This window comes from Peromyscus eremicus, chromosome 8b, assembly GCF_949786415.1.
Source record: "Peromyscus eremicus chromosome 8b, PerEre_H2_v1, whole genome shotgun sequence".
Lineage (NCBI taxonomy): Eukaryota > Metazoa > Chordata > Mammalia > Rodentia > Cricetidae > Peromyscus > Peromyscus eremicus.
Window position 1 is genome coordinate 31609407 of NC_081424.1, and position 10981 is coordinate 31620387.

The 10981-nt window shown below is 42.7% G+C and overlaps 1 protein-coding gene across 2 annotated transcripts in view; it reads right to left on the reverse strand.

Moving 5' to 3' along the window:
• Positions 1-10195, reverse strand: part of Med23 (mediator complex subunit 23) — a 46199-nt gene extending 36004 nt beyond the window's left edge. For both annotated transcript variants that reach the window (XM_059272641.1, XM_059272640.1), the window contains exons 1-8: positions 10029-10195; positions 9697-9728; positions 9445-9532; positions 5747-5871; positions 4449-4560; positions 3335-3433; positions 1943-2044; positions 575-644 (exon numbers count right to left, since the gene is read on the reverse strand). In XM_059272641.1, the coding sequence (XP_059128624.1) occupies positions 575-644; positions 1943-2044; positions 3335-3433; positions 4449-4560; positions 5747-5871; positions 9445-9532; positions 9697-9728; positions 10029-10076 (676 nt within the window). In that variant the 5' untranslated portion in view covers positions 10077-10195. The remainder of the gene's footprint in view (positions 1-574; positions 645-1942; positions 2045-3334; positions 3434-4448; positions 4561-5746; positions 5872-9444; positions 9533-9696; positions 9729-10028) is intronic.
• Positions 10196-10981: the final 786 nt, after the last annotated feature.

The window sequence follows — 10981 nt, forward strand, 5'->3', positions numbered from 1 at the left end:
TATTATTTATGGCCACAGCAGAACAAGCTTACTGACATTTCCAGTTGTCTAGAGTTTAAGAAGCATTTCCAGGGGCTAGAGATACAGCTCAGGTAGTGACTGGTCAGCAGGAATGAAGCCTTGGCTTCCATCCCCACCACCACATAAACTGTGTGGCAGCATGTCTGTAATCTAGCATTGAGGTGGAAACAGGAGAATCCGATGTTCAAGGTCACCCTTGCCCACACAGTTTGAGGCCAGTGTGGGTTACATAGACCTTGTCTTAAAAATCCAAACATAAAATAAAATAAAAGTTATGTCAAGTTAATTAAAATACAGAAAATAGAAAGCGTTCCTAGTTACGAGGTAACACAACTTCTAGAATGGTCTTATGTGAAAGTTACACCATTCTATGACTTCTGTCTTTGTCTTCTCCAAAGCACTGAACTGAACATAAATACGATTATCGGTTCCCGCAAGTGTCAGAGTGGCGAGCACTCATGGAAGGCCGTCTTTCAGCTCTGTCCAGCAGACTCACAGTCACTAGAGATCAGGTATTATTAGTATACTAAGTGTGCTTTAAATGTAATCTTACCGCAAATGGAGTTTATCCTTGCTGTGGGCCTGAAGGTGTCCACAAAGTCTGATACCAAGTTTCCTAGTATCTAAAAGAAAACAAATAAATATAAAAGTAATATGATTACCCAGCATAGAGTGATTATCTACTGAAATCGAGGTAATATAAAGAATAAAGAATTAGTACAAGCCTGGTACAGAATAACTACTCAAAGACTAGTTTGCTTTTTCCTTTTTTTTTTAACTCCGTGTGTCCCCAGGTTAAGCCAAGCCAAGCCACTACCTCCCTCCCCAATCAATGAAGCTGTGTATGTCTGAAGCACATAAACTGTCTCAATGGGTTAACAGATATGAAACAAATATATTATGTTCAAAAATACATTTATTGGGCCAGTGATATGGCTCAACAAGTCAAGATGCTTAACATCAAGGCTGATGGCATCAGTATGATCCCATCATACTGTAGACACACAAGTAGAAGAGAAAAATGGCTTGTGTAAGTTAGCCACGTGCATGGTGTAGACAGTCCACACACACACAAGTAAGTATTAAGTGTATACAAACATGTACTATCTGAGGATAGCGTAAGCATCTGAACATGTGCATACAGCACTATTCCTCCTTTGGAACCCCCCACACACACACTCTGGGGGGTTGTCCTTACGTTCCCTATGTTCGCTCTGAGACAAACATCATGATCTTTTCAAAGGGCCAGTGAGGTGAGACGCTCAGCAGGTGAAACTACTTGCTGTGCACACCTGATGACCTAAGTTTGAATACTGGACCCACTGACAGAGGAGGAAACCAACTCCCAGAGCTGTCCTGACTCCACACTCATGGTGCAGCATGTGCACAGATGTACAATTACACCAGCTAATCTTATATCAACTTAACATGGGCTAGAGTCGTCTGAGAGGAGGGAACCCCAGTTGAGACAATGTCTTATCCATAAGATTAGGCTGTGGTGGGGCCATCCCTAGGCTGGTGGTCCTGGGTTCTAAAAGAAAGCAGGCTGAGCAAGCCATAGGCAAGCAACAGAAAGCAGCTCCCCTCCCTGGCCTCTGTATCAGCTCCTGCTCCAGGTTCCTGCCCTGCTTGAGTTCCTGTCCTGGCTTCCCTCAGTGATGAATAGCAATGCTGAAGTGTAAGCCTAATAAACCCTTTCCTCCCAAGTTGTTTTCATCATGGTGTTTCATCACACCAATAGGAACCCTAACTAAGACTAATATACACACACACATGCAGAGTATATAAATACACACACACACACACACACACACACACACACACACACACACGAGTACATATATACATACAAATAATACAATTAATATAGATTTGATAAAATTTGGTAAGTATTTAAAGTTTTAAAAAATGAAAAATTTACCCAGTGTGGAAGTTTTCCCTCAGGATATAGCTTCCTGATCTCCGTGACTGCAAAATAGGCTGGCAACAGGCAGGCATTTCGTTCCAAGATATACGCTATAACCTGAAAGATATAAAAAGGTAGCATTATTCTTGACTAGCCTCACACGTAAGACCTTTAAATACGATACCAGCAAAAACAAAAAAGCCTTTAAAAGTTAGCACACAGGGCTGGGAAGACAGCTCCGTTGGTAAAGCATTTCCGTCTGCGTGCACCTGCAGGATGTTGATGAAAAGACACTTCTGGTCACTGGACAGGAGGAACAAACTCCAGAGGTCTGTTAGACAGCCTGACTTCAGTTAGTCAGATGTTAGTCAAGTACACCTATAATATACTTGGAATAGCTAAATAGATCGTAAATGCTTGGTCAGGAAAAAAAGAACGTAAGGGAAGCACGGCTAAAATTCCAACCCTTGGGAAGTGGAGACCGGAGAATCAGGAGTTCAAGCCTATCTTCACCTCAGCTGCGAATTAGTTCAGAGCCAGTCCTGGTTACATGATACCCTACCTCACAAAATGAGACAAAGGACTGGGAGGTCAAGTCTGCTAAACTGTTTGACTTAACCATTCCATAGGTAGGTGTATACACATGTACACATACTCAATTTAAAATGCAGAAGTGTCATTTCAAAATTTAATATTAACAGAGGAATTCCCTTAAAGCACGTATAAAAACGAAGGGTAATTCACAATAGAATGGATTGTTGGTAGTAATACCTTAACAATGCTTTAAATATTCATAGATTTAAGGCAGTAACAGAAGAATAATCCTTACAGTATTATGAGTAGTATGGCCACTGTCTGTCTTATAACGGTTTAAAATACTTTAGCATCTGCACTCCTACCATATCTAGGTAGCAGAAATGGAAATTTTAAAATTTCCTTTAGAAATGCAGTAGCAATGAACGACAGCATCTTCAAACACAAAACTGACGGGGGCTAAGATGTAGCTCAGTGTGGCGGAGCACCTGATCAAAAGCAGAGCTGGTTTTATTTCAGCAGAAGGAAGGAGGGCTCTACAACCACTGCATCCTTGTGTATGTGCGCGTGCGCAGCTGTCCTGTGCATGCAGAGGCCAGAGACGAGCATCAGGTGTCTCCCTGCTCTTTCCTGCTAGGCTTACAGACCAGCAAGCTCTGGGGATCTGCCCACCTCTGTCCCACAACAACGGGGCTGTAGGTCTGGGGAATGGGGCATGTGGCTGGCTTCTTTACATAGGTACTGGGTATCTGAGCTCTATTTCCCATGAGCTGTCTCCCCAGCTCCAGCCAGGTTTGAAAAGCACATATCTAAGCAAACGTAGACAGGGGAGGCTATGCCAACGGATTTCAGGCCTGCTGACGTTTCCATTACCTCTCGGGCCGCCAGAAGCTGCTGGACCACAGCAGAGCTTACTGTATTCGGAATTGTCAGGATTTTCTCCAAGATCACTTTTAGGAGGTCTCGAACACCCTAATGCGTAGAGAGAAGACATGGGTTCAAACAAACAGTAAGTACAAAGTCCTCCACGTGAGATAACCAAGTTTCAGGAGTGTGTTCAAGGTCACGCTTTAAAATTTCCCAAATCAGAGGTAGCACATTCCTAACAATGACATGAGAATAGAATAACGCTCCATAATAGGACAGAATTCCGCAGAACATCTTGTAATGAAAAATGAAAATCACTACAATAAAAATGGAACTTCCTATACTGTGCCAATCTTTTCTGGCCCTCAACATACCCGAAGGGTTCCTACTGTTAAAAGGTTACAAAAAAGCACAGCTTTGCTATGAACAGAGATGCACGTGAATAACACTCTGGAAACCCGGGTAACAATACTCAGTTTGAGTAAAGAGAAAAGAATCTGAGAAGTCATCTGTGGCTAACTTTACGGTAATTTAGGGTAAGCTCTAATTGAACAGTAACTACCTACTTGGCCGTTACTGGATCATTTGAGATTGAAGAACACGGAGACACGAAGCACAAGGCCGTGTCCCAGCAGGTCCTTGACAAAGGACAGTAACAAAAGCCGGTGAGGTTGAACGGCTGCTGCAGCCGTGGAGGCCGAGCTGGACGGTGAAATACAACCAGAGACCGAGCTGCTGCTTCTGGTCAGGGGCAGAATCCTGAAGACACGTGGTAAGGAAGGACACGACTCTAAAGGATCAGGGTAGAATTCTCGGTCCACAAACCCCTGCTCTGTGTTCTTCTTTTCACCAAGCAATAAAAGACTTTCTGGCATCAAACATGGATTCTGCCTTGTGACTTCCCATTACGTCATAAAAACATACTATTACTGTGTATGCTTTAAAATGTTGGGAGGAAATAAACTCTAAACTGAGTAATCTTAAATCCCTTCAGCACAGATGCACAAAAGTCAAGTTATAAACACTCTCCACTTTGTTTCTCTCACATGAAATAAGATACACATCCTGTAAAAAATAATCATGTCTTAAAGCATCACTCTTTACCACGAGGAAATAATACCTTGTAATCCACTCCTCCAATAATTTTCCGAACCAGTTTAAACGTCAAGGCCCAAAGCTGTGTTCTCTCCCATTCAAGAGTGTCAGAGTTGATCAAAGATTCACAAACCATCCTAGGGAAAAAAGAACATTCCAGTTACAAGAGAGAACCCTAAAAATTCTCTAATGGCTATGGTCTGTGATGCTAGGTATTGCACGTGCATGCCAAGCATGCTTTCTAAAACTACTCTGTTAGTGTTCCAGGTACATATCTAACACTTCCCAGTTGTTACTTAGAAGAAAGCTCAAACAGTAAGTAGAACTAAATGATATTCACAATGCTATATTTTCACTAGGAAAAAAAAAACCGTAAAAAGCTTTGGTTAAATATTTATCATCCACCAGGTGGTAGCAAACTGTGTTTTTTTTCAAGGTGACCACATTACATTTTCATTTCCATATGTTTCTATGAAATATGACACTGATACACACCTCTGGGAGAACTAGAGGGATGGTCTGTGTTGTCTGGGCATGTTTAGAGGGACAGCAAGGATGCCAGGTTACTTCTTGACTGAATTCTTTTGCAAACTTTTGAACTCTGCCAACCTATGAGAAAGCCCAGCTCACAACAAATGATACCTGTAGTCCCTGAATGATAGCCTCAATACAGGTCCCAGGAGATGAATGAGTGTGGAAAGCTTTTTTAAGGACTTTGGCCTTCGCTACACTGGGCTGTAATTATGAAGCACTATGAAAATTAAACAAAAATGGTTGGAGAGATGATTCAGCAGTTCAGAGATCACACTGCTCTTGCAGAAGCCCTGAGTCCAGTTCCCAGAACCCATGCCAGGTGGCTCCTATCACCTGTTAACTCTAGCTCCAAGGGATCCAATACCCTCTTCGGCCTCCTCAGGGATACCTATGTGTATATGTGGCAACTACTAACACAAGATGCAAATACATAAAAAACAAAATCAATTTAAAACCAAAAATACCTGTCTCTTATTTATTTATTTATTTATTTTCGAGACAGGGTTTCTCTGTGTAGCTTTGCGCCTTTCCTGGAACTCACTTGGTAGCCCAGGCTGGCCTCGAACTCACAGAGATCTGCCTGGCTCTGCCTCCCAGTGCTGGGATTAAAGGCGTGCACCACCACCACCACCGGCACCTGCCTCTTACTTAAGCTGACTTGTTTATGAACTCCATGTTCCTTTCCATCCTTTCCATCCTTTACCCTTTTCCATCTCTACAACAACCTCAAATCAATTCTGCCTTTCTCAATGAAAGGTCTTTGTATCGCTCATTCCCACCCAAACATACCTGGGTGGAAGGAGACCGGTCTCAACTGCCATCGCTAAGCAGTCATAGAGGAAAGAAATTCTTTTGGGGCTGTGTTGGCCATGAATAAATTTAACAATCCACTGGATGCATTGTTCATGAGAATCCTAAAAATTAGAAAATCCTTTTATTTTAGGCCTGAAGTTACATCTTCTAACTAACACAAATGGCTAATATCATACCTGGGAATGTGTCAGTACTGTAAATGAAATATTTCACTGTGAACATCAGCAAATTAAAATAACCCCTAAAGGAGCAAGATTCAAGTCAGATTCAACCATGGGCACGGTAGTAAATGCCTGTAAACCTAGTACTTGAGGGGATGAGGCATATATGAAGTCATCCTGAGTTGCATATCAAGTTCTGTGTCAGCCTAAGCTGTATCTAGCAAGACCTTATCCCCAAATGAATGAATGAACGAATAAATAAACAAATACATTTTAGTGTTTGTTACATTAATTTTTAAATCTTTCATTAAATAGATTAAACTCTTACTGTGAGACCTCCAAAAGTAGTTAAGAATATATTAACAAATTCATGGCCAATGGAAAACTCACTTAAGTTACTGTAAGCAGTATTTTTACAGGATGATATGAATAGTCCATTTGCTGGAGGAAAAAACCTAATGTGGGTGGGTACCTCAGTCTCATCAAAATTTATATGAATCCAATCCCCCTGAATGCAAATCAGAGCCCACCATGATTCCAATGACAAATCGAATGTCTAGGTTTTGGTAACTTAAACCTGACACTAAAAGTCATGCTCATACAAAGACTGCCTTCCAGGACACCATAGAAGAATCTCTATGCCTTGCTCTTCCACACCACCACTGACCCTCCTGGGATCTCGAACTACTGGTTTTATTTTTAGCTTTCTCTCTTAGTTTATAAACTTCTTGAAGGGTCACACTTTAACTACCTAAATGCTTAGGGAATCACTTTAAAAGCTGCCTGGTGAGCTGCCCACCAGGCAAAGGTGTTTGCTGCTTTGCTGCCAAGGCTAGCCTCTTGAGTCCAATCCCCAGTACCCACGTGGTAAATAGAGAGAACTCACTCTTGTAAGTTGTCCTCTGTCCTCTACACAAGTTCTGTGACACATACACAAGCAAAAAAAAAAAAAAAAAAAAAAAAAAAAAAAAAAAAAAAAGTTTTAAAAAAAAGTGCAACAAAATATAAAAATTAAGAATGCATGAAAGATGCTAAATATTGAAAGAAAAAGTAAAGTTTTATCAAGATAAAATTTCTCAGTGCTTGATACACAAGGGTAAGAAATTATTAGCATTCTATTGTATACCTCTAAGGAATAAATACTCTCACGTGTTGGTTTTGGGAGTGTAAACTAGATAACACTTATAAGAAATCATTAGCTAAGGCAATGGTCGAGAGACAGTCCGAATTGACCTACTCTGGTGATAGGATGGCCAAACACCCTAATTGTCGTGCTAGAAACCTCATCCAACTACTGAGGGATCTGGATGCAGAGATCCATGACTAGGCCCCAGGTGGATCTCTGGGAGTCCAATTAGCGAGAATGAGGAGGGTTTATATGAGAGAGAATTGTTGAGATCAAGGTCGGATAAAGCACAGAGACAAATAGCCAAACAAACGGAAACACATGAAATATGAACCAATGGCTGAGGGGTCACCAACTGGATCAGGCCCTCTGAGTGGGTGAGACAGTTGATTGGCCTGATCTGTTTGGGAGGCATCCAGGCAGTGGCACCGGGTCCTGTGCTCATTGCATGAGTCGGCTGTTTGAAACCTGGGGCCTATGCAGGGTCGCTTGGCTCGGCCTGGGAGGAGGGGACTGGACCTACCTGGACTGAGTCCACCAGGTTGATCTCAGTCTGTGGGGAAGGCTTTGCCCTGGAGGAGATTTGAATGGGGGGCGGGCTGGGGGGAAGGTGAGGGGGGCGGGAGGGGGGAGAACAAGGGAATCTGTGCCTGTATGTAGAACTTAATTGTATTGCAAAATAAAAATTAAAAAAAAAAAAAAAAAAAGAAATCATTAGCTAATTTCCATAAAATTATAAATATTGCTGGGGGTGATTATGCATGCTTATATCCCAGTACTTAGGAGGTAGAGACAGGAGGGTCACTAGTTCAAGGCCAATCTGGACCACATATCTAGTTTAAGTTCCAAGCAAGTCTGGATTGTATAGAGACAATATCATATGTGTTATACACCCCCACTCCATAACTAAGAAAAAAAAGTCTATCTTTTGACTTAGCAATACGATGTGCAGTAACTGATCCTATGTCTGATCAAAAATATTGTTCACTATAACACTGTTTAAGGTAGAAAAGTCAAGAGAAACATCTAGTTAAGCCTGGTGGTCCATTCCTATGCCCCCAGGAAGCAGAAGAAAGGGGACAATTGAAAGTTCAAGGCTAGGCTCGGCCATATAGCAAAACTCTACCTGAAAAAAAAACAGAAAAATTTGAAAGTATGTGGTTCATTAATAAAGGCGGAAGAGCCATATAACAATATATTACACTGTTATAAGATGTAAGAGAGAAAAAGAAACTCTTAAAATTACCTGACATTACTTTCAGAACGGACTATTCTGGGAGAGAAAAGTGAGGAGCTAAGTGCTGAACACTACAAATGGTATATGGTGATTCAATAAAAATAAAAATATAATTCTGAGGCTGGGGATGCAGTTCAGCAATGAGTGTGTGCCTCACATGGGACATAGTTCTGAGGTGAGTGTGCACCTAGCATGTGTGCAAAAGTCCTGTGTTCAAGCCCCAGCACTGTTAAAAGAGAAAAGCACGAGGTGATGGCAGACGATTTCGTAATCTCAGAACTCAGGAGACAAAGGCAGGGTGATACAGAGAGACCCAGTCTTGTAGATAAACAGTTCAGGGAACACCAACTGGGACTCTGGCTTCAGACAGGAAGGGTGGGTGGCTAGGCTACTTTGGAGCCGCTCTCCTGCCTTATGTATTTCTGATTCACGCTGAAGTATTACCTTTTGAAAATTAAAAAAAAAAAAATAGCACATATTGTCTTTAGGACCCACACTTGGGGGGCAAATATCACTGACTCACGGGCAAAGGGAGCTCAGTAGCTTATTTCCCTACTACAGTGCATCCCGAGAAGATAATGTACTATTCTAACAGGGATTCTATTACAGTACCTTTATGAGGGTATATACTCATAAACACTGGGTAATTTTTTGAATAGTGACATTTTTCTTTTACAAGAAATGTTTAACACTATCCGCGTCCATGTGGAAACAAAATATAGCAAAACAGGATAAAAATGACCTTATATAATCTAACATGAAAGAAAATTTTAAAACCATGTCCCGCTGCGATCTTTTTTTTTTTTTTTTTTTTGGTTTTTCAAGACAGGGTTTCTCTGTGTAGCTTTGCGCCTTTTCCTGGAACTCACTTGGTAGCCCAGGCTGGCCTCGAACTCACAGAGATCCGCCTGGCTCTACCTCCCGCGTGCTGGGATTAAAGGCGTGCGCCGCTACCCCGGCTTCCCGCTGCGATCTTATTACACTGAACTTTCAACGCAGGTTCTCCAGTAAAGATATGAATGTAAAATGATGGCAATTTTATTTTTCCCTCTCCTAAACGATCTTAAGAAAAAGATCAATGTAGATATAAAAAGTAAAAAAGAAGGAAGCCAAAAGTTATCAACTGGATGTTACACATGAAATGTCTCACCTGAGAAAGCCCGTTCCAAAACTGTCGAAAGGCTGCCAAACAGCTGACTAATTTTGTTTTTTCATCCTCGGGGGTATCCATAAACATGCTGGAAAACAAAAAAAAATAATCACATTACTTGCTACTAGTTTTAAAAGGACACACAGACAGCAAGGCAGATCTTGTAACTCCCCCCAAACCAACATAAGTCAAATCTTACAAAGATAAATCTCCAAAACCACCCCCAGAAAACCCTGCCTGCCACATACTCACCCTGGGAAAGCCTCTTCTATAATTTCTGTTTTCTGCAAACAAGCAAAGAAAAAAAAAATAGTAAAGGATCTGAATAGTAAAGAGGGGGTGGGAGGTACTCTCTAGAGTAATATTCTAGGGCAATACAGCACAAGTCCCTTTTATCGGGAACGCGCGGGAACCAGCAATGCTTTCTTTGAATCTGACAGGCGGACTGGAGACCGCCAACCCCAGTATAGATTCCAATGTCAAAACAAAGGGGGCGGGAAAGGGGCCTGCTCGGGCCCTGAGCCGGGGCCCGCCGTCTTCTCCTCCCCGCTCCCTCCGCCGGGGTTACGGACAGTTGCACTCACCACCACCTCCTCGAAAATGCTCTGCAGTTGCGTCTCCATCGGTACCATCGAGCCCCGGGCTCCCGGGGTGCCCGGCAAGGCGCGGGTAAGCCCCTAGCTCCGGGAAGAACGGAGCCAAGGGGTGGAACCACAGGAAGGAAGCCCCGCTCTCTCGGCCGCTTCCTGCAGAGGTCCGCCACGAAACAGAGCCCGTCCGGAAGTTCGGAAGGGCCCGGTGCGTTCTCGTTACAACCCCCCCCCCCAGATATCTGTAGCCCTGGCCGATGGTTCCGCGCGCTGAGGTGGCCGGCAAGCTGATAAGCGCGGCTCCCTGATACTGGAGATGTCGCCTTCGACTGCAGGTCACCACCGCCTGGCTGGAGCCGGAGCTGCGTCGCGTCTGGAGTTCACTTACAGCCTTATCAAGTGGGTGTCTGTCAGGGACTGATCTTCTGAAGCAGCTGACATCACTTTATTCTTGCCCACGTGGACCATATCTTCTCTATGGTAGCCTCAGTTGCTAGTATGTGTGCATGTCACCACCTTTCAATGAATGTTTAAAAAAAATAAATAAATAAAAAGCACGGAATAAACGCTTTTTATTTTTTTAAATTTTTTTATTTTTTATTTTTTCAAGACAGGGTTTCTCTGTGTAGTTTTGGTGCCTGTCCTGGATCTCACTCTGTAGACCAGGCTGGCCTCGAACTCACAGACATCCACCTGCCTCTGCCTCCCGACGGCTGGCATTAAAGGCGTGCGCCACTACCGCCCGGCTAAACGCATTATTTTTAATTTGTAAGTGAGTGGTGGTGTTAAGCATATGATTTAAAAACAGACTATTTTTCATCGCCCTGGAAAATTTCTGACATCCTATGCAGCCAGCTGCTCAGCCACACTGCCCTACATCCAGAAAGCACTTGCTTTATTTTTACTGCCATTAGTTTTTCATATCCTTGATATTTATGATAGGACTG